At 34.9% G+C, this 25532-nt stretch overlaps 1 protein-coding gene across 1 annotated transcript in view; it reads right to left on the bottom strand.

The window, feature by feature from the left end:
* The window catches only part of SEMA3A (semaphorin 3A), a 366549-nt gene that overhangs the window by 121317 nt on the left and 219700 nt on the right, over nt 1-25532 (bottom strand). The window contains 1 exon segment of the mRNA XM_052638692.1: nt 23907-24026. Within this exon segment, the coding sequence (XP_052494652.1) occupies nt 23907-24026 (120 nt within the window).

Here is a 25532-nt window from a genome sequence, read left to right as displayed (position 1 = left end):
GTGGCTACTACAATCACAATTACCACTGTCCACTTTGCCCACCCTCTCTCTGAGCCAGCATTAAATTACAGAAGCACAAGTTGAGAACACAGATATTAGTCCTATGTTGGCCACTTTCACAGTCTCTGGAATCAGAGCACCAGAGTTTGAACTCAGGTTCTGGTGCTTTGTAGTTGTGTGACTCTGACTTTCATCTCAGGCTTTTTTCTCCTTGTGACCAAAACATATAAACTCTGCAATTGGTCCTATTATTGCTATTTTCAGTTCAGTTCAGTTCAGTCACACAGTCATGTCCAACTCTTTGCAACCCCATGACTGCAGCATGCCAGGTTTCCCTGTCCATCACCAACTCCCAGAGCCTACTCAAACTCATGTCCATCACGTTGATGATGCCATCCAACCATCTTATCCTCTGTTATCCCCTTCTCCTCCTGCCTTTAATCTTTCCCAGCATCAGGGTCTTTTCCAATGAGTCAGTTCTTTGCATCAGGTGCCAAAAGTGTTGCAGTTTCAGTTTCAGCATCAGTCCTTCCAATGAATATTCAGAACTGATTTCCTTTAGGATGGACTGATTGGATCTCCTTGCTGTCCAAGGGACTGTCAAGAATTTTCTCCAACACCACAGTTCAAAAGCATCAGTTCTTCAGTGCTCAGCTTTCTTTATAGTCCAACTCTGGAAAAACAATAGCTTTCACTAGACACACTTGTGTTGCCAAGGTAATGTCTCTGCTTTATATATGCTGTCCAGGTTGGTCATAACTTTTCTTCCAAGGAGCAAGCATCTTTTAATTTCATGGCTGCAATCACCATCTGCAGTGATTTTGGAGCTCAAAAAATAAAGTCTCTCACCATTTCCATTTTTTCCCCATCTATTTGCCATAAAGTGATGGGACCAGATGCCATTATCTTTGTTTTCTGAAAGTTGAATTTTTAAGCCAACTTTTTCACTCTCTTCTTTCATTTTCATCAAGGGGCTCTTTAGTTCTTCACTTTCTGCCATAAGGGTGGTATTATCTGCATATCTGAGGTTATTGATATTTCTCCCAGCAATCTTGATTGCAGCTTGTGCTTCATCCAACCCAGCATTTTGCATGATGTACTCTTCTGCTGCTGCTAAGTCGCTTCAGTCTTGTTTCACTCTTAGCGACCCCATGGACTGCAGCCTACCAGGCTCCTCCATCCATGGGATTCCCAGGCAAGAGTACTGGAGTGCAGTGCCATTGCCTTCTCCCGCTGTACTCTGCATATAAGTTAAATAAGCAGGGTGACAATATACAGCCTTGATGCACTCCTTTCCTGATTTGGAACTAGTCTGTTGTTCCATGTCCAGTTCTAACTGTTGCTTCATGACCTGTATATAGATTTCTCAGGAGGCAGGTCAGGTAGTCTGGTATTCTCATCTCTTTCAGAATTTTTCACAGTTTGTTGTGATCCACACAGTCAAAGGCTTTTGCGTAGTCAATAAAGCAAAAGTAGATGTTTTTCGGGAACTCTCTTGCTTTTTCGATGATCCTGCGGATGCTGGCGATTTCATCTCTGGTTTCTCTGCCTTTTCTAAATCCAGCCTGAACATCTGCAAGTTCCCGGTTCATGTACTGTCAAATTATATTTAAAATATATTCCCCACAAATGTGCTAGGAGGTAGATATTATTTTATTCATTTGACAGTTAAGGAGACTGTCTATGCTCCAGGGGGTACAACTAATAATTAACAGAGCTGGAATTGACAATAATTCTTGTGCATAGCCAAGGTATTATAGTAGAAGAGAGTAGGCTTCAGGTTTTACTACATAAAACATGTGATATAAAAATTCATACTCAAAATGTTGTGGTTTGTTTACTAATACACGTTTCTGGGAACAAGGAACTATTATTTCTAATCTTGTTTTACGACAAGTTGTCTTAACTTCTTTCTTCACATGCTCAAAATGATAACAAGAGGCCTGTGTAACACATGACAGACCTGAGAACCAAGATAAGTTGTGGGTTTTTTTTTTTTTTCCAAAGATTAACTGGGAAATATATTTTAGACACATAAAGATAAATGTGGCTACCTGCACAAATTTGTTTTTCTTATTGACTGACACTCCTTAAATTTGATTCCTTTCAGATTATTCCAAATCTCACATATAAATTGTTTTATTCCTTTTTCTTGTCCTCAATGATCCCTTTCGCATTAACATTTTATTCTGAATTCCATTCCTACCCTTCTACTTACAGGGCCATAAACACCAATGATTTTCTTTTTCCAACTCCACTGGAGTTTTCCCAAGGTGTTTTGTTGTTCGTATCCCTTGGCATTTTTATTGACTATGGAAATTCTGAGTGCCTATTATTAAAACAAGGCAAGATTTTCTGTTTTAACTCTATTCTGTGTTTGTCCTGTGTACTCAGTCACTTCAGTCATCTTTGCAACCCCATTGAGTGTAGCCCACCAGGCTCTTCTGTCCATGGGATTCTCCAGGTAAGAATCTAGAAAGGGTTGCCATGCCCTCCTCAAGGGGACCTTTCAGACCTGGGGATCGACCCCTATCTCCTGCATTGCAGGGAGATTTTTTTTTACCCACTGAGCCACCTAGGAAGCCCTTGTTTGTTCTACCCCTGTCTAATTCCTCTTTCTTCATCATTTCTTACCTAGCTCCACCAGAAGTATTTCTGCTCAGGTTTATTAGTCTTTGTGTGTGTGTGTGTTTTAATATTTCATTGTCCCCTAATTATCACTCAGAACTTCACAGTCAGGACTCCCTTATCTACATTTCTACCCCCTTTTTTTTCCCCTTCAGCTTAACATTTGCCTAAGTGATATACTGCTTGGATATGTCATCCCAATCATAACGTCAGAGAGTTGAGACCAATCCTCTGAACACCAGGATCCTATAATCAAGTCAATTCTCTTGATGATGCTCCAAATCTTATCAACAAGATAAACCATCATTATGGTACATGTTCAGAGCTCAGAACATCCCTTTGGTTTATCAATTTCATTTATGATTTATTAACTATCAATTACTGATTTTTTTTTAACCAAAAAAGTTCTCTGAGTTTTTCTTCTGCCTTTACCAATCAAGTGTGGCTCAGTCCTGTATGACCCTTTGCAACCCCATGGACTGTAGCCCTGCCAGATTTCTCTGTCCATGGAATTCTTCAAGCAAGAATACTGGAGTGGGTGTATGTGTGTGTGTTAGTCACTCAGTCATGTCCAACTCTTTGCAACCCCATGGACAGTAGCCCACAAAGCTCCTCTTTCCATGGCATTCTCTAGGCCAGAATACTGGAGTGGGTTACCATTCTCTTCCCCAGGGGATGTTCCCAACTCAGGGATCAAACTAATATCTCCCACATTACGAGCAGATTCTTTACTATCTGAACCATGAGGGAAATTTTGGTCATATCAAGACTAGATTTCTACTTGGCTTCCTAGATCTCTTTGATGCGCTACCTTGATTTACCCTGCTTGATACATTTATCCCATCTCCTAAACAGACCATTATTAGAATTCACTTTCAATTAACTTAACGTAGTTATTGTACTAAGAGGTTAGTAGTAATAAAGACCTGGGTTCAAAATGTGACTCTGGAATTCCCTAATCAATGAACCACCCTAATTCTCATTTTTCTCATTATAAAATGCAAAAAAAATTATATCTATTTAAAATGGTGAAGTGATGAACCAAGAAAACTACTTGGCATAGTGCTTAGATATGCAATCATTAATCTTTAATGGTCTCACCTCATGCCAGGGGTGGGATTGCAAACCTAGATAAGACAAAGACACTATCAGTATTCTGGCATTGACAGTGTTATAGAGAATACAGACATTCAACAAATAAGTGACTATATACATAAATAGGGGATACACATACATATATAGATATATACAAGGGCTTCTCTAGTGGCTCAGATGGTAAGGAATCCACCTGCAATGCAGGAGACCTGAGTTTGATCCCTGGGTTGGGAACATCCCTTGGAGAAAGGAGTGGTTACTTACTCCAGTATTCTTGCCTGGAGAATTCACGGATAGAGGTGCCTGGCAGGCTATAATCCACAGGGCTGCAGAGAGTTTGACATGACTAAAAGGCTAACACACACACATACAATATATACACACTTTTAATGTATGTTTCTAAAGGACAATATCATATTCAAAATACAATGGTGACTTGACTTAGGTGGGAACTAGGAATGAAACAGTCAGCAAAGGCTTTCCTTAGAGAGGGGCATCTCAGTGGAAATATGAGATAAACAGAAGTCATACCTAAAAGTGTTTAGGAGTATCTCAAAAATAGCAATTTATTATTATTGTTTTATTGTTACTGCAGTTATTACTATCCTCTTGCCAAGAATACTTCATTCTCACTGACATGCATTCTCTGAAAATCTATCGCACTGTATTACACTCCTTGATCAGCATCACACTTCCTCTATGCTTTTGCATTTTGTTTTACTCTTGTTCCTCTGGGCCTTGCAATTTCTCCCCGTTTTCTGAAATGGCCCTATTCTGTTTTGACCTGCTTGGAACTAGCTTAAATACTCTTAGGCAAAACTGGATACTCCAAAATCAGGGATTCTCTGGCACTGTATACATAACCATATTACAACTGTCCACTGCTTTATGTTACAAAGGACTTCTTTTTTTTTTTTTAATTTCTTTCTCAAATGCCCATGCAGTCTTATGGGCGGAAAACATGTTAAATATATGTTTCAACTATAAATCCATAAAGTTGGTATCATCATAAAAAGAGCACCAAAAATTGTTTGTTGAAAATATGTTGTGACTTTGACAGTTTTATGTCATGTCTCTAAGTAAATTCTAAGTTAGTTAAGGCAGGATTCCTGTCTTAGTTCACTTTTATTTACCAGTATCATAATATGGCACAAATGGTATTCTATGTGAGTTTTATGCTGACTAATTATGAAGATATTTTTCATATCTATTTAAAGAAAACAGAATATTTTATTAGTCTTTGACTATGAAATTTGATATACTTAGAAAAATGACATAAAATGCATTATCCTATTCATTTTTCTGAACTTCCTATCCAACAAGATGAAAACCACTAGGATATAAAATATTAGCTTGAGATGAAAAATAAATGAAATTATTCTCGTTTTAGTTAAGAAGCATTTCATGCTACTGTAACTTTTTTTTTTTAGGATTTGAAACAAAGGAAAGGTTGTTTTGAAAGTTATTTAAAGTTATTTGCTTAAGTTATTTGAGCTTAGACAAAGAGTATAAAAAGAGACTGAAGTAATAATTCTCCTAAGACATGATGATGAGTCAATTTAGAGCTGTTAGGGGAAGAAAATGCCATTTGGTGAAAAATTATATGTAAACACTCATCTCAAGCACCACTTTGTAGCATGTTTTATGAGTAGTATAAAATACTTCCCCTTATATAGGAACAAAAATGTCAAGATCTCAGTTCAGCTATCAGTTTGGTTCTCCACTGGCAGAAGAATATATGCTACACATCTAGATATCAGTATATCTACACATGTAGATATCAGTATGATATAAATTTTGACATTTTAAAAATAAATGAAATCCTTATTGATTATAAGTTCTTCAACAAGAATATTTTTAACTTTATAGATAAAATCTATAAACACTGATCAACTATTAATATTTTTACATATATCAGACTGCAAATATTATTTCACAGATAAAATAGAGAAGGTTAAAATAATTGGTTCATTGCAATTGTAGTTTTGAGTATAAACACTTAACAGTCTGTAACCTTTAATCTGGGCTCCCAGGTGGTTCAGTGGTAAAGAATTCACCTACCAAGTAGGAGACATGAGTTTGATCCCTGAGTTGGGAAGATCCCCTGGAGAAGTAAAATGGCCACCCACTACAGTATTCTTGCCTGGAAAATCCCATGAACAAAAGGGCCTGGTGGGTTACTGTCCATGGAATCACAAAGAATCAAGACATAACTTAGTGACTAAACACCAACACAAACCTGTAATCACTTGACAGAAATAATTCATATCTAAATTGCATAAAGTTATAATTTCAAATTACCTAGAAATCACATGAAATATAGTCATTCCTTCAGAGTAGTTATTAACATTTCTTATGGTAAATTCATTACAGGGCTCATTTTACAAATGAATGCTTTTTAAAAAAAATAATTATGCAGCTTCTGAAGAGTATATATATATATAAAACTATTATATACAAACAACTTATAGTTTAATTATACTGAGTATTACTTTAAATACTAGATTTATGAACTAGAAAGGAAACCTGTGTTATCAAACTAAGTTTAAAGATTATGAAACATACTGATGATGCAAAATTGCTATATAAATGAGAAATATTTAACAGATATATAAGACTAGATAAATAAGACATTTAAAACATTCATTCTTAGGACAATTTATCTGTACAGCTCATTAGCTTTAAGAAGGCTTTAAAGTTAGATCTGTCCTATTATAAGAAATAAACTAGTAGAGGATTAGCTTTGTGAATATCTGTAAGATTTTTGAAGTTTGATCCCATACATTCTCTGAGTAATAAAACAATACAAATATTGTAAAAGAATGTTATTACTTTTTAGATTACAGTAAAGAAGTGTGTACATACAATTCTTAAAGTCTGATTTGGAAAGAACTTGGTAAGAATAACCGTATAAGTAAAACCATGGAAGTTCAGGGAATAAGTAGACTATCTCATAGGAAAAAATCTACATATTTGTTTAATAAGAATGTAGGACAATCAGAGTACTAATGGCTGCTAAATCATGAGGTACCCTCCACTCCACTCCTGAAACATGTATTCTTTATTATTCGCTCTTTAAACAATGGACAGGGAACATGATGTTTGCAGATGGTTCGCCTAAATTTGTGCAGACATAGCCTACAGCATGGCAATAATGTGTTTTCTCTGCAAGGAGGAAAGGTATAACCCAAACGCAAAGAAAAGTAAACATACAGCATGGAGTTGAACAAATAAATGCAAAATGGAATTTAAGCTTACACCTCGAAGCCAAGAAAATAAGTCTAAGTGGGAATGAATGTATGATATTAATTATTTTCCTATAAAAATAGGAAACTATTAAATATTCTTATTAAATATAAAAATAAGAATCTTTAAACTTAATACTTTTAAAATCATAATAATTATGCTACTAGTGGTTATTCATTTACTTAACAAATATTATCAACTGTCTAAAATGTGTCACACCATATGCTAAAGGAAACTGTGTAGAATGAAAAAAAGAGTATGCTTTCATATAATATACTTTATATTGCAAGACTAATCTGGATTAAAAAAATCTCCAAACTGAAAGCACAACCTTATCATTCGAGTGCAGTTTCAGGGAAATGGGAGGAGAATTAGAGTAAGCTGTATTTAGTGTTACAATTCAGAATCTTTTCAACAGAACACCTTCCTAGTAAAACATATTTGATCACAATACCCCTTTGAGGTAAAATGATAAAAATCAAACCTCAATCTAGGTAACACTATTATTAATCCAAGAAGAAGAAGAAGTGAAGTCACTCAGTCCTGTCCGACTCTTTGCGACCCCATGGACTATAGCCTATCAGGCTCCTCCATCCATGGGATTTTCCAGGCAAGAGTACTGAAGTGGGGTGCCATTGCCTTCTCCAGGGGATCTTCCCTACCCAGGGATCAAACCTGGGTCTCCTGCATTGTGGGGAGACACTTTATCCTGTGAGCCACCAGGGAAGCCAATTAATCCAAAGTGGTTTCTAAAAACTCAAACAGGATTAGGGAAAACTTTTTTTTTTTTAATTTGACTCCATGTTTTGGGCAATATCTTTATACTTTCCTTACAATGAATATCCAGAAACTTATTGATCTATTAATAACTCATAAGAAAAGAGTTTAATTAAGTCATTTTTGGTTTGTCAAAAATAGGCAGGGATTTTTATTATAATGCTCATTTTTCTAACCTTCCAAACACTGTAGAATTCTGAGATGATTTCTCTAGAATTTAAATAAGTACATTATGAACACAATTAAATGCCATAATATCACAATGTCTCATTTTTCCCAATAGAGAGACATGCAGGCTGCATATTTCACAACTTTGTACAGTCTGCTAAATTCTAAAGTTGGAATTCTAGTCAACCCATGGTCTACTCTCTAAGAATATTAGTGAAATAATGTTCTACACATGCCAAATATATGCTATTCACAAAGAGGGGAAAAAGCATTTAAGGAGAGTCAAGGGAATCCTGCTCCCTGTCAAACTGCAAACCTCTGAAATACCCGATTGTTAAGCAAGTTGCGTCCTCTCTTGCCAATGACATCCTAACAGGGGAAGGTGAAAGGGAATTCCTTGTCCAAAACAGAACTTGCCTTTATCCTCAGTGAGCTTTAATTAGAAACTCAAACAATGGAGTATAGTTTTCTGGTAATACTGCCTCCAGTATTTTTACCTTTTTAATGTTAGTGTGGACATATTTCTGCCTTTGCCCTCCCCTTGTCTCCTGGATCCTCTCTCTTTAAAGCTCCCACTTACCTACACCATCAGCAAAAGCTGCTGCTGAATATTACGTTACTGATTATAGTTATTGCTTCCTCTGTGTTAGTCTTCTGTTAGGAAAAATGTATATGTCAACATCAATGTTATGTTATGAGTTGACAGCACTGACAGAATCTTGTCATATTGGATTTAGTCTGCAAAGAATTTCTGTTCAACTTTAATAAAGGGCTACAAAGAAAAATTAATAGATACATTATTATTATTATTATAGCTTCTATTTTGAATGGATTTGAGGCATATTACTTCATTCCTTTCCTCTCTTAGCCCCTCTCCCTTCCTTCCCTTAGGTTTAATCATATATATTCTTTAACTACTTTCCTGATTTGCTACATAAGGGCCCTGAGAGCAGAATAACTTTCAATTGCAGATCAACTGTTATAATGAAAATTTTACTGTTTTCTACTTAGGGTCATATGCATATGAGGGATAAAACAATTATACCAACAATAACATCAAAAAAAATCAGAAGTGCTAAAATTTCAGCATAGTTTTACGTTAATCAATATGGATTATTCCTGACATGAAAATGGTGATATGTCAAATTTATAAAATGGATTATATTAAAATAAGGAGTATCCACTAAAAGAGAATACTCGGTGTTATTCAAGGAATCTTTATTTCAAGTCCTCATTCTGATTTGCATGCTGTGGCTTTTTACACAGAAGAAACACAAGAATAATTAACCCTTGAGATATGAAGAAATAATATTTAACAGCTCAAAGTTTATAATGTGAATTCTTCTTGCAAATATATGTCCTATTTCAGACATATTTCTCTAATCCCTATCAAAAGACTTATCACAATATATGCATCTATTTATTTGTCTGCCTTTTCACCTATGTTGCTTTGAGAGTACATACAAGAGTAGTATTAATCTACAATACAAGAGGAGAGAAGGAAACTTGCTCTAAGGAAGTAATGATTGAATTGAGATCAGAGGGATGATATGGATTGAGAGGGAGGTGGAAGGGGTTCAGGATGGGAAACACATGTACACCCACGGCTGATTCATGTCAGTGTATGGCAAAAACCACTACAATATTGTAATTAGCCTCCAATTAAAATAAATAAATTTAAAAAATATCCAAAGGAAGATCCATCCAAGAAACAGGCTGAAAAGAAAAACGTAAGGCCTAAAAGAAGAGAGTTGGGGAATGTAAAGGAAACAAAAGAAGAAAAAGGAACTCCAGGGTGCTAGGACAAGGTAAGAGGAGTGTGGCCCAAAAAAGGATGCTAAGATAGGAAGGACTGAGATCAAAAAGTAGACTTTCCTAGTTGCTAAGGTTAAAAGGAAGCAAAGCAGTATCTTTAAACAGAAGTGACAGGCTACTTACTGTTTGCTCTCAGAGAAGACTGCTCTGGCTTCAGTGTGATAACCTGACTGGTCAGGCCAAGTGGTGCTGGTCAGCAGTAGGGACAGAGCAGGATCTGAGTTAGTATCATTCCATTAAATGGAACCAGAGGTTTTAGATGACCTTTACACAGCTTGTCTGGCATCCAGCAGGAGTCTACTTGGTCTATTACATATAAGAATGATCTTAGAGGCAAATATCTTTCCTTTTGTATTTCCTAAATACTTTCTCACTAATCTAAAATCATGGCTTCTTGCCATTTTTGACCATAATTCACTTTTTCTGACCTCAAACATGGTTTGCCTCCTTGAACTTTTATATGTATAAATTTAAGTTTTCTTTTTACTTTATTTTAAAGAAACTAGGGCAAATTCAAGGTTACTACTCTTATGTCATTATTTTTTCAATTTGCAGGCTCTGAAGTCATTCTTTTACCCACTTATATTTCAAGTATTCTTATGTATATATAATGGGTGTGCCTAGGAAAGAATGTCATATATGTACATGTCATCCACCAGACATAAAGTTAGGAAGAGCTCTTGTTAATGGTCAGAATCCTAGAAAAGACTAAATCACATGACAGCAGAATCTATACTTATAATAGATATGATACAAATAATAAAAAAGAAAAGTCACCATCACCACCCTTTGGGATATAAAAACTCACAAACCTGAAAGTTACCCAAATTTATAAAGTACAGATAGAATATTTTTGCTTTGGATATTTGCAATAGCTGAATGATGGACAATGCCCAGGCAATATCTACCACTATGTAGAACCGATCCATTTCAAAACAATCACTTTTCCCACAGCTTTCCTAAGATACATGGAAAGTAGATTAAAATCTATATTTACAAATATATATTCAGGCAGTCTAAACTGAATTATGTTCCTTATATTACACCTTCACTATTTTGTCTAAGATGTTGCTATCACTATAGACATAAACACATACACATATACAATATGCAAAAAGTTATATAGATATATACTGCATATATACATATATATATTTTTTCCTGTTGAAAACATTTATAGAGAATTCATTATAGGAATTATAAATATTTTAAATATAAATCAAACTGTAATAATTATAATATCCTTTTTCTAAATCAGACTTTCTTAGGACATATTGAGGTTTATGACTACAAATAAATTTGTTCCTGCATTCTTTTTCTTTTCTCATGCTGTGTTAACACTCAACTGAGTCCCCACCCTGTTCATTAAACCCTTTTTCTAACAGATGTTGCTTTTTTCTCTTTTACTCTTTCATGTTATCCAAGAGAGATCAAAGAGTTTAGTCATTCTTGTCCATTGTATGCAGAGGTGTGTGGGTGAAATTCTGTATGATTCTGCTGTTCAGTGTTCAGGTTGCTTTCCTAAAGTTTCAGTTATTTTTGTTGATAATATCTGATATGTGCTGACTGCTAAAACTGATAGAAATCATCTTTAATCTAGCTAGTTTCATGAGAATAAAGGAAAATAGTGAAAAGTATTAAAACAATATTCAAATTTTATCCATTTTTAAGAGATGATTGGCTTATTTTGGAAAAGGAAATAGTACTTTGGTAAAAGAAATCACACAATTTTTCCCTGACAACATAGTTTATAATCAGACCATGAATGCATGGAGGAAGTACAAGAAAAGTACTTTTCAAAAGTAACTACTTATTATTACTTACTTATACATTTTATTTTTAAAAACATATAAACAATTCGATGCAAATGAAAAATTGTGCCTTTCATGTTCTTTTCCACATGTGATAGTGAGAATGAGGCCATGTAGTATAATGGAAAGATCTCTGAATTAGCTGTCAGGAGAGCTGAGTTTAAGTTCAACTTTTAACCACAAAGTAGCCAGGGGATTTGAAGATACTGTTTAAGCAATCTGAGTTTAAATTTTCTATATTATGAAATGGAGGATAGGAATTAGAGGCGTTGCAGTAACTATAAGCTATAGTATTATAAACATGCATTTTCGTGCAAAAATTTATTGAAACTGTGGTCACAGTTTAACTCTGGACACATCATTTTTTAAAAGTAAGATATCAGATATTGCTGAGCTTTGTGCTTAGGATGTTACTAGGCTTTAGTAGTCTTGTGTATATCAAATTTTGCAACTGAATTTTTTGTATTAAAAATTTCAGGTCAAAATATTTTTCTTAGTAGCATAGTTGAAAAATATTTTCATTTATTTCTTAGAAGCTTATTACATTTTTCAGACTTTTTTATTAGTATAAGGTAGAAAAGTGAATGGATTAAATTTCTTTGTCATCCCTGTGGCAAACATATCATTTGGTTTTGTCATATCATTTCACCTGAAGTTGATTTTAATCAAGAGACTGAAAACAGCTGACTGCCTTATGCATTTTACGAACAATGGGATGTCAGTTCACTTCTATCTCTATGGATGTTTACATTGTTAAAATGGAAATATTTTGCTTATCAATGGCATGATATTTTCCTATTCCTCTCTCAGATAAGTCATTACATTTTATTCTAGAAAAAAAATATATGTGTCTAAGAGATTGTGCAATCATAGCCATGAATTTTTAAAAATTCCACACTGTTAGGAAAAATTTGCAAAAAGTTGACACAGTGTCAAGGTAGTACCTAGGTCTGCTCTCTAGCATGACATAATACAAAGTATAGGTTTCCTTTCCTACAAATCTTCCATTTGCGTCCAAGATTTAGGCCAGCAAAGGGCAAGTCGATGTGGGACACTAAACATCCATCCTTTCCAGGTTGAGTAATTTAAATATGAGGTAAGACAGCTATTAAATGCCAACAAAACATAAATCAAAAGAAGAAAAGTTTGCCAGGATAAAAGCACTTAAGAGGAGCTTGAACCCTGGCGTGTATACAAAACCCCATTTGCAACACTCGAAAGATCCAGACTTTCAGCCTCTGTATAAAGCTTTGTGATAATCTCAAGTGAGGTAACTTGTTAAAATAGAAGCTAGTCTTGAAGTTCTTAATCATCAAGCTACTTTTTAAAGTTTATATCCATAAGGCATATTAGATAGGTATTTATTTATTATAAGAGAAATCCTGAGGTATAAAATTGTTGAGGAGACCAGTTTAATGTCATTTCAGTGGCAGCAAAAGTCACACAATGAATCAGTGACAGACCTGTGAATTGATTTTTAGATCCCATTAGACTCCCTTTTTAACTGCTCAGCAATTCCTGAGATTGCTTTCAGTGGCCAGAGATGCACAATCAAATTAAAACAGCAGACTAGAAAATAAAAATAAAATAAAATGGAAAGTAGTTGTTCCATGTGGTTTGATTCCTAAAAATTTGAAACAATATATTTCCAACATACAAATATATAAATCTCAAGCTGTTTTCAGGCATTAATATCAAATTTTCTATCATTTATGTAGAGATTTAAATTACTGCAATATATGCGTAAAATAGGTAAAAATAGAAATAACAGTATTAAGTGAAAGATGAAAGCCTATGCAATTCAATTTCTGAAGCAATGATTTAAAAATGTCAATTCATTCTAGCTGGAAATTCTAAAGATTCGTAAGTACAAAATTAATTTTGAGTAAAATTATAACTGCTCTCAAACATGCTAATATTTTCATCAGCAGAGATAGCTTGATAAGGCCCATTTACGTTAAGGAAAATGAAATAAACACAATGCCAATTTTCTGTTATTTGATAACCTGTGTGCCATATAAAATTAAATATTTTCTGTTTATTAGAGAATCTAAAATTCTACATAAAATAATATCCAGACTTTTGTGTTCTTGAATTATGACATGATCAAAATATCAAGAAATACTTTGAATAAGTGGGAAACTCATTAATTTTTAAAATATTTTAAGAATGCTGCAGAATCTGATTTTCCCTTTTGGATTAAAAAAAATTATAATTCTCTCTGGTTGTAGTCAATCTCAGGGTCAGAAAGATCTCCTGGAGAAGGAAATGGCAACCTACTCCAATATTCTTGCCTAGAGAATCCCATGGACAGAGGAGCCTGTTGGGCTACAGTCCAGGGGCTTGCAGAGAGTCAGACATGACTGAGCGTAAAATATATTAGCATCCCTTTGTGTGTCTAAGTGGAAGTACCACAGGCAAGTTTTATTTTTGCTCAACACCTTTATTACATAGAGAGGGAATTAGTAGAAAAGAAAGCGACTTCTGCTGTGTGGTGTCTAAAGGATATTAAGCTAGGTAAAATAAGCCAGGAGCAGAAGGGCAAATGCTGCCCTTATGTGCGAAATCTAGAACAGTTAGACTCATAGATTGAGAGAATAGAATGAGAGAATAGAGAGTGGCTGTCAGGGGCTGCAGGTAGAAAAATGGGGAGTTGCTGCTCAATGGGTATAAAGTTTCAGTTCCACAAGATGAGTAAGTCCTAGAGATCAGCTGCACAGCATGGTGCCTATAGTTTACCGTAGTGAACTGTACACTTAAAAAGTTGTTAAGGGAGCAGATTTATGTTAAGCATTCTCACTACATCAAAAAATATATATAATTAAAAAAAGACACATAGGACAGCATCCTACCAATGGGGATGGTATAACATCAGTACAGTATGGGACGTAATATTGATGTCACTAGGAAAGTCATGACAACAAGCTGACTAGTTACATGATGATAGGGAGGCTGTTGAATTCTTCTGAGACTTAGTTTCCTAAAGTGAAAAGTGGAGATAACATTTCAATCACTGAGTAATGAATGTAAAATGCTATAATACTCATAAAATCACCAACTATGCCAGCAATGACAATCATTAACAGTAGTAAAATTAATTTAAAAACCACAGAGAGTAGTTATATCAGGAGGAAAACTGGGCAGAAAAACAAGGGATAAACTGGATATACTAGTCTCACAAAAATCTCACAAAATCAGAATAAGCTATAATATAATAATGAAATTAAAATTAAAGCATGGTTTTCATTTAAAAATAGCTATTTCTAAGTACAATGCATCTTGTTTCTTTTTGTTATTTTTTTTAACAAAGTGTGTTTGAATTACTTTCACAGATGCCTTACACAAAATAGCATTCTCTGGATTTACAAGTGTAGAGAAACCATGTTTTTGTTATACACCATGGGTGAGAAATTCACATAACTTTGCATATGGTAGCTTACTGTTTTATGCACAACATAAAGTCAGCTTATTTGTAGATTCAGAAGTGAAGTAAGCCACAATATGCTATAAAGCATGTTTTATCTAATTGTCACAAAAGAATTGGGGAAACATTTTTTCATTGGGGAGTTTAAAGAGTAGCATTATGTCAATATACATCATGATTTATGATATTTAGATGCTATTTGATTATTGTTTGTTGTGAGAATTTTAAACATTACTCAGTATCTTTTTCCTCAGTATCAGTCCAAGTTCTCATTATGTGACATTTCTGAAATTTTGCCATAGTCTCAAAATGGATATTCCTATATGTCCATCCCCTACCACACACACACTGGTACTAAAAATATGTTTCAGAACCAATCATAGCAATACTAGTAGTAACCTCCTAAGGCTTTGTATAGCTCTTGACTAGATTCCCCAAACTCAATTTGATTCTAATTTTCCAGCTCCTTTTGAAAATCACTGTACTCTATGCACACTGAGACATTTGCCACTTACCAACGCCTTTCATGTCTCTGTCCTTCTATGCTATCCTTCTAGTCTTACTAAAGGATCCTCCACATCCATCAGTATTTGATCCAGTTTTCAAAGCCCAGCTTAAACGTGATGGCTTCTGTTCACTTCACCAAGCTATCCCTTAATTACAGTTATCACTTTGTTCAGACTAGGCATACATTAAGAAGTTCTGAAATATAAAATATAAATACATGACAAAATCTTTAATAATCTAAATAAGAATTAATGATTTTTATCCTCCTCTCCCCCTGCCCCAACTGGTACTTTCTTTTAAAGGAGCAGATTCTCGACTAGACATAAAGCACTGAATAGCATGATTGCTTCAGGCCCATTACAAAATACCCATGGAAACCTTAATTTTCTCATCAATAAAATGAGGCTGTGAAGAGTATGTACTTCATCAGATTTTGTGAAGACTAAGGTAACATACCCAATGCTGCCATTACATAGCATAATTATTGCTAGTAAATACTAGTTGTTGGGATTATCATTATCATTACTCATGTTTTCACCAATGTTGAAGTTATATATCTATGAATGGGTTCAGCTTGGTGGGCTACAGTCCATGGGTCACAAAGAGTCGGACACGACTGAGTGACTTCACTTTCACTTTCACTTTCATTCATCTTTATATTCCTCACCATTATTATTAGAACCTTACTTAGGAAAAATGTTTCCTATGTTTTTATTAATGTCAATTTTATCTTAATGACTATAAATTGCTTTGGAATACAAATTGCTTCCAATACCACAAAGGCATTGATTGTAGCAGCAGAACAGAATTGTAGCTACAAATCTGAAGAACCCTAGATTATAAATGCTAAGCCTCTATTATCTTCTAGTATTCTCTCAAATCTATTTAATAAAACTTTTATACCAAAACTTCTGGTTTTCTCATTATACCTTTCCTTTTCACCTCAATGCTATTTATATTGCCTCGCACTGATTCTCAGCATCAGCCTTTGCTATTTCTATTTCCCCAGATCCTTCAACTTCCAAACCGACCACACGCAGTAAGACTGGAGCAACTGAGAACCACGAGGAGCCAGAAGAGAAGTCAACACACTAGAGCAAGGGGAGGGTCCTCGGATGTTAACACAGGGGACAGGAGACACTGTCTGCTTTAAAGGTAGCTCCTTAGTGTCCTTCACTTACTCCTTAGTGTGCTACACTTACAATATACTTACATTGTATATTTTCTAATAGTAACTAAATTTACAAGATTATAAAGCTAAATATAGGTTCTTCATGGTTAAAATTAAGTACTGAATAGAGAACAAATACAATTGAAATCAGCATTAGCAAACACTGTGACAACAATATCTTTGCAAATCTTGAGAAGTAAATACCTTCTTACAATATGAAGGTGATTCTAGTGACCAGAAGTTACACTTTGGGACTAGCAGTTCTGACTCTCCTTTGTGCTCTGGGGTAATTTACTTCTACTGAAGCACAGCAAGATCTTTCATACGGCCCATTCTGACCTCACCTTGGCCTTCACTTGGCAGGAAGACAGTGTTTGCCTATCAAGTCAACTCTTGTTTCCTTCTTACTAGCCCAAGATATTACAGGTATATTCTTGGCACTCACATGTTTATAAGCCTTAAGTGAACAAGGGCACTAAAATCTTAAGATTTTACATGATTATCCAACTAGTAGTTACCCAACTAGTTTAGAATGAATTTATATAATTTTCCTCAGGTTATCATCAAAGTGAACCATTATGATTTAAAACAAATATACAAGATAACTTGCTGAGGGCTAGTTGGAACACACACCCAGAAGAGGTGAATGTATTCTGATTTGTGGAAATTCAGTTTAAATTTCTTTTGCTGTTTTTCCAAAGTTTCAAATATATGAAACTAACACCTTCCTTCTCACACATATATCCAAGCTGTATTTTCACAACCTTAACCTTTGGTTCCAAACGAAGTAATTTAGGCAAGAAGACAAAGAGATAAAGGAGGAAAACCAAAATGTGAGTCCAAGGGTAAAGAAAGGGTCCTGAAGAGGAAGGAGATGAAAACAGCCTAAACAGGTGAGCAGGTGCTGGGGTTTAGCACTACTCTATTTTTTTGTTTGTTTGTTTGTTTGGGGAAAAATATAATATTGATAACAAGAGTTTTTATGAACAGAAATATCCTCTTAAAATAGATTATATATAGAATGTGTGCAAAGCAACCAGTCAAGAGGGCACAGTAAAAGAGAATTAAGTTGGAATTCACATGATCATTGGCAAATTAGCTCCAGGAAATCAAAGGTCTTTGTTCCAAATCAGCATCCGTAGTTCATGAGGAAAAGAAACAATACGTTGGTGAAAGTACTGTTTATCTTTTAGTCCTCTTATCTGGGTTGACTGTGAATAAAGATGCATCCAGGAATTGAGTACTACAGATAATAAAGTCTTTTAATAAGTAATTGACAATGACATCATGCACCAATATGACCTTAAGAAAACTCTTTAATTTTGTCCAAATTCTTTTTCTGGTACTATGTGAACTAGATCTGACAAAACATGGAACGAAATACACAGCAAGTTAAGAACTGAATGTTAACATTTCTATTTTTTCTGTCATTGTTTTTAGGAATAAAAGGTGACAAAATATTGTGTAGGGGGAACAAAAAAAGAAACCCAAACACTTCACCATTGAACCAAATAAGTATAGAGAGTAAAAGTGTATTTATCTCCTTATGGTGTTTTCATATCAAATATTTAGAGCAAACAAGTCAAATGTAAAATGGTCATTTGAAACATTTTAAATACAGTAAAAGGGATCTTGCTTTGGATTTTTGGTTTTCTTTCTCTCTTTCACCATTTGTGTTTTTTTTTTTTGTTTGTTTGTTTGTTAGTTTGTTTCCCCTAAACTTGTTTCTAATAATTAGGGTCTCCCTATTACCTCAGTTGGCCACTAGTTCTTTTAATTTTGAGAAATAGACTTTTTGATAATATCTAGAGTTTAGAATGTTAATAGCTCATAGAGAATACACTGGTGAGTTGCTAAAGTCACAAAATTTATGAACTGTGATTTTTTTCCCTGAAATACAAACAGCAGAGAATTTTAAAATTTAATTTGCAATATAAATGGTGGTACTGTTTATTCAGCATTGTAATTTGTATGGTTTCCTGTCCAACACAATTCAAGCATTGAAAGATTAGGGGGGAAAAAAAACCCCTAGAAACCATAATGGTCTTACTCCAACCACATTGGCACAGGTTTGCAGTGCAAATGAGGGATGCACTGCCTCTGGTGGAAATAAAGAAGCTGAGAAGTCACCAAGAATCCTGACTTCTGTTAGTCTACTAACTTACTAATTCATGTTATCCTGAAAAGTTATGACCAACCTAGATAGCATATTCAAAAGCAGAGACATTACTTTGCCAACAAACATCTCTCTAGTTAAGGCTATGATTTTTCCAGTGGTCATGTATGGATGTGAAAGTTGGACTGTGAAGAAAGCTGAGCACCGAAGAATTGATGCTTTTGAACTGTGGTGCTGGAGAAGACTCTTGAGAGTCCCTTGGACTGCAAGGAGATCCAGCCAGTCCATTCTAAAGGAGATCAGTCCTGAGTGTTCATTGGAAGGACTGATGCTGAAGCTGAAACTCCAGTACCTTGGCCACCTCACACGAAGAGTTGACTCATCGGAAAAGACTTTGATGCTGGGAGGGATTGGGGGCAGGAGGAGAAGGGGACGACAGAGGATGAGATGGCTGGATGGCATCACTGACTCGATGGACGTGAGTCTGAGTGAACTCCGAGACAGGGAGGCCTGGCATGCTGCAATTCATGGGGTCACAAACAGTTGGACACAACTGAGCAACTGAACTGAACTGAACTGAACGTAAGTGGGAAAAGTCAGACTCCAACGAGTGATCTAAGAAAGATGGAAAGATACAACCACCCTAAAAGAATGCCTCATTGTTTTCCCAAGATATCTAAATTTCGCAACTTGCACATCTCTTCTTGTACTTTCTACAATACAAGAAATAAAATTTTATTCTATTGGACTCAATGACAAAATACTTTGAGAGAGATAACTCAATTAGAAAAAGTTAATTATATGTATAAATTAGTCAACTGAGCTCAAGGTACCACTTAAGTAGAATTTTGACCCTGGAGACTGTTACAAAGAACATTTGATTCAAAGTTTTACATAGAAGCAAACTCTTATTCTTGGTGGAAGAGAAAAAACAGACAAAACATTTTATTTTACACCTTGATATATTAGTTGTCATTGTAGAATTGACCTTAGAGATAGCCATTAAGCTTTACTGCATTTCTTAATGTCCCTTTGGTTCTATCATAAATTGAGATCGTGGCATTATGAGAGTATTTATAGAGTTAATATTTTCCAGCTCTCATCTGGGTTCATCTTTCTTTAGATTTCCTCCCAGTACACAGAGGAGGACGTTTTGGAATTTGAGAAAACAACCAGAGACTTCTTCGGCTATACCCCTCCTAAATTCATACATTTTTTATTAACAAATGTAAATTTGAGAGGGAAATACCATATAATAAAAGTCTTTAGGGAATATTCTGTTGCGTAAGGATGGCTTACGCTTTTCATTTGAATGGCATGGATATTGAGAGCTTAAATTCAAAAATCATCTGTACTCTAGCTCTGAATCATTCCTCCTGTGAACTCTGCATGAATTTTTATAATAAACACACACATGTGTATGAAGCATGTGACTTCATAGGCAGTTATCTGCAGGGTCAAGTACTATTGGAGGATAACCAAGAATTGACTGACACATATCTTACAGAACTGGAGTTAATTAATAGGTCTACCAATTCCCAACTGTGCTACAGGAAACACAAAATCTGCTTAATACAGCAATCAATGACATACTCTGTATGGTCATAAGGCATTCACTATACAGCAAGAGGAGATTTCAGAATATAGTATTCAGGAGTTTAAATATTGCTATTAAAATGCAGGAAGAGTAAAGTAAGATCATTCACAATCAGAAGACTAAACAAGGATTTCTTTACAAACTGCTTATTATTATTTAAAAGGAATTTTTAATTTCTTCATATTAGATCTGAAGCTATTAAATGATGAAGGAAGTTTTGCTTTGTTTCAAAAGTAATATCTTTATTTCTGTGGCATCCAGTCATCTTGAAAAGGTTAAATCTATAATTTCTAACAATGGATTTTAACAATCTTGGGGACTCAATATAAGACAGTTATTTTAAAGAACACTGCAAAGAAAAAACTGTATATTAAAATCTCCATGAAGTCATGATAAAAGCAAAATGTCTTTTTTTGTGCCATAAAATTATTTATAATATGTAAAGTCTAGACAGTAGTTTAAAAAAGAAACTATTTCATTGTTTTATGTAATGAGGACAGAAAACAGCAGAGTATACATGCTACTTTTTCAACCAGAATATAGGAAAAGGTTTATCTTAGTTCTGTCTGAAAGCCCATCCCTGTAAATAAAAGTTACTAAATTCAAACTTCAGGAGATCTTATGAACTCTAATCCAACAAGCCTGGCCTCAGTCCTGCTCGCTATTTTATTTCTTATTCTGCCAATCCTTCCATTACCATCATGACTTTCCTAACTGCATGAAACACATATTGTCTCATTGTCTCAAATTCAAAAACAGTATAACTGTTTAAATACAAGTGTAGCATTTTAAGTACCAATAGAGATCAATTTAAAGCAGATTCTCTTTTAAGGCAGTTTAGCATTGAAAATTGAATTTTATGTTGTCTAGACAAGCCATCTTGATAATATCTTTTCCAGAATTTCCTATATTGACTGTCTAGACTGCTCCCAATTCCCCCAGATAATTGCATAATCATCTTCCCTCTGACCCCTAAATAGTCTGGAACAGCATCTCCCCATAACACAGTTGCCATGCAATTCAAGACCACTGAGCTTCTGAGGGAGGACTTTTCTCAAAGGTTCTGAGTTTTAGAATTTCAATAAAACACTTGTTCATCAATATCCTACCATAAGGTGATTGGATGGGAAGCTTTATTTATTTATTTCAGTGGAGGAAAAGGTCTCCTCCATTTTGCTGAGTAAATGGCCTGGCTCCTATACCTCTGCATCCTCCCACCCACTCTTAAACCAGCAATGAGTAGTTGAAGAGTTGAGAAAGAGGGAACTCTGCTAAAGAACAACTTCAGAAAGAAAAAGAAAAATCTATATTTGGGGAAAATTGTAAAAATACAGAAACCATATGTGACATTTTAATTTAAATGGCCATCAAGATCATCTAAGCTTCAAAATTAAAAGTAGAGGAATTAAGCTAAATACAAAATGACCTGGCAAGAATGAGAGCCCAGTGCAGTAACTTATAAACTCTGATGAATGAGGTACATTTAATAGCAAAGTGACAGTTATTACCATAAAAGCTGCAATGGCTTTCATCCTGCGATACACGTTCATATTTTAAAAATTACAATATGCATTTTTTAAGGACCTACTACCTATTAAGCAATGTCAAACTCTTATAACTGCACGAAGTAGAGACCATTCTTATTACCACTTTCTAGATTAGAAACAAAGACACAAAAGAAATTAGTAGTTTACTGCAGATTAAATATCAAGTATTGAACTAAGGTTGGACAAAAGCTCTCCAGTGAAAGGCTACAGGACATGAGTTTAATAATGAAGGGGTTACAACTCCTTGAGTTTCTATAGCAAAAAATGTCAGTGGGCCATGCCGTGGTTGGAGAGTTGGGAGACAGTTGGAGGTAGTAAGTTGATTTCTCACTTAAATATAAGGATACTGAGGATCATAGAGGTTTGCTTTGTTTTTACATATTATGAGACAGAATCTGAGAGGTTAAGCAATTTTCCTGGACTCCACAGATAGTAAGTTGTAGAACATGACTAGAAGCCAGAAATGACCCTACAGCCCACCTATTTTCCACTAACCCTATGTTTGGAGCTCAGCTCTCCGGGTCCCACTGTGCCATATAGCATGATGCCAGATAGATGTGAAAAGTGCAAGACAACATGCAGAATGTTCTCCAGAGATATCTCCAATAAACAGAAAAGTGGGATCCAAGTTTTAGGGTGCCTGACTATTGAAAATAGCTTAGAAGCAGGTGAAGAAGGAAAGATTTATCCAGAAGTTGCTAAAAAGTTAATTATGTAAAATCTGCAGGACTGTATGCAAGAAATTACTCCTGATTTCATCAATACAAAACAAGTAACTTAAGTAGAACTGCCTTCCCTTAAAGTTTAATTTACTTAAAACTCCTGGATATGTCATCAGGTACAGAAAGCGAGCTGGTAAAAAAAAAGGCAGAAGAAGGATGCACTAGGGGAAGAGGTTTATGAGGGCAAATGTCTAAACGCATGAGAACTTGGGAAAGGGTTTTAATCTTCCAGGATCATCAGGAAAGTCATAATAATCACGTTTAGTCTAGAAACCACATAGCCTCAAAGGTGTCTTCTTATACAAAGAAGGTACAACACAAAAATGTTTCAATTATTCAGTGTTTGGGTTATAAGAACATATTTGTATCACTTTTGGATGCTATAAGAAAATATAGAGAAAGGATTTAAAGTTATAAAGAAGTGGCTAACATGTAAATTATATTTCACGTTTAGGATTCCAGAAATATTCTGGGAACAAACCTTTTATCTGATGAGTAATTCTGGATTCCAATTGGAAGAAAATTCTGTCACAAGATTTTTTCACCACATGAACACTTTTGTTTTTCATAGGATTTTGTGCCAACAATTATAAAGGGCTTATAATTAAAGGCTATTGATAAATCCAATCCATGGAATTGCTTTCAAACTAGAAACTTTTCCTTTAAATACATCCCTAATTTCAAGTTTTGCTTAAATTTACCCAACTTAATTTTCTCACTAAAACATCTTTTAGGAGCAAGAGACAAATTAACATTTTTTCATCTTTTTTATACTGACAAAATTATAGTCCAAAATGTAAATATAAAGCCTAGCTAAGCAAGAACACAACTGTGAGCAATTTAGGTCAAACATGTGATCAGAGCATTGAGCACATGTATGGCATCCTTTCTTAATCCCTGGGCAGAAGAAAACAACTGTGGTGGCAGACACTTCTGGCTGAGGAGGGAAATGGTGGGGAAAGCTGGCAATATACAAATGAAGGAGAAAACAGTACACATTCAGCCTGCTGACATCTGCTGCACATGCAAAATGGATTGGAGTCTGTAACAGAGAGGAAAAGCAAATGCTTTCTTCCTTCCTTCTCCCTGTTTCAGTTATTGTTGAGTGATGGTCTCAATTCTTTTTGCATTCACAGATTAAAATTAATAATAACATCTGAATTCCAAGTAGGAGCTATCGAACAGCAAACTAATTTCTTCAATGAAGTGAAGAAATTAGTACTAAAGTATTTGAAAAGGAAGCGGTCATGGACAAACACCATTTTTTAAAAGCGAGCTTTACCTCAGGATGATGTCCAATTTCAACGTAGGTGCAAACTGGATGAAAAGCCCCTGTTCCACAGGCATACAAATGAGTCTGATTATAAGCCTTAAGCACCTTGATGAAATTAGCACATTCTTTCTGTAAAACAAAAGGAACACCAGTGAGTTCTAGCAGTGAGTGTGGCTGAGGTATCCTTTAGTGTGCTAGGCATGTTTGAACAGATTTCTTTTGTGTCCTTTCATATTAGTTTTTATAGCTTATTATTCTATTGCTTGTTCACATTATTACATGAGACACAGATGGGGTTTGCTCTCATTGTTACATGAAACAAAGAAGTTCTTATTTTGGGGAGGGGGGTAAAATATAATATTCCCTTTAATGTTTTTATTAAAACTATAATTTATTTATTAAAAAGTGGAATAAAGTTATAGATAACCAATTATCATAGGTGACTTCTCTAGAAATGAGGGAAACAGCAAATTATTTAGTCAATTAGTTGAATCATAATGATGAAAATTTATTTGCAAAGTCAGCTTTAAATTTGTAAAAGTAAATCAAAAATAAAAGGTAATAAAACCTTCTACTAAACATAAATTTGAAACATCATCAGTAACTCATGATTGGCAACTAACTTTGAACTTTAGCAGTGCTACTTACTGGCCTGCCCTGGTGGCTCGGATGGTATAGAATCTGCCTGCAATGCAGGAGACCCAGGTTTGATCCCTGGGTTGGGAAGATCCCCTGGAGAAGGGAATGGCAACCCACTCCAGTATTCTTGCCTGGAGAATTCTATAGACAAAGAGTCGAACATGACTGAGTGACTAACATGCACACACACACACAAACACACACACACACATTGATACTTACTAGTGAGCTTTACAGACTTAAGAAGATAAAACCACCTCCTCTTGAAAAAAGTCACTGAAACCTCAAAGATGGTTTGTGTATGAGACAGAGAAGATATTAGAGTTTACAAAGTCTATAGACTGAGGGTCTTTATTAGAGTGGCTATATTTAATAAATATCTTCATGAGTACATGTACATCATAAACCAATAACATGGATACCCTTACCAATGAGTCATGGATCCTTCAAGTAAAGAACAGCTACTTTATAAGAGGGGATTATAGTCATATCTTAATATGTATAGAAGTTTAGACATTCCTTCCATTTCATTACCCAAATGTTACCTAATAAATATGATACAGCTATTTATATTTTTCTACATATTCTATCTGTAGACCCTATGAAAGAAAATGTGTTTCTACAAACAAATAGGAGTCTTAGCCTCCTGTTCCTGTTAAGGGAAGATTCAGGGGAAAAAAAAAATCAGATGAAGTATAAACTGGATAATTTTATTGCCAAATTAACCCTGAGTAGAAAAGACATACTTTTTGCAAAATATTTTTAAATAAATGAGTTGCTATCAATACTGTAAAAAGAACACTGAAAAGAGAAATTCAAACTTGGTGCTCTGTGACAACGTAGAGGGGTGGGATAGGGTGGGAGGGGGGAGGTAAACTCAAGAGGTAGGGGACATAAGTATACCTATGACTGATTCATGTTGATGTATGGCAGAAATAGCACAATATTGTAAAGTAATTATCCTCCAACTGAAAATAAATAAATTTATTTTTAAAA

Source organism: Budorcas taxicolor, chromosome 4, assembly GCF_023091745.1.
Source record: "Budorcas taxicolor isolate Tak-1 chromosome 4, Takin1.1, whole genome shotgun sequence".
Taxonomy (NCBI): Eukaryota; Metazoa; Chordata; class Mammalia; order Artiodactyla; family Bovidae; genus Budorcas; species Budorcas taxicolor.
This window is presented reverse-complemented; position numbering and strand designations above follow the sequence as displayed.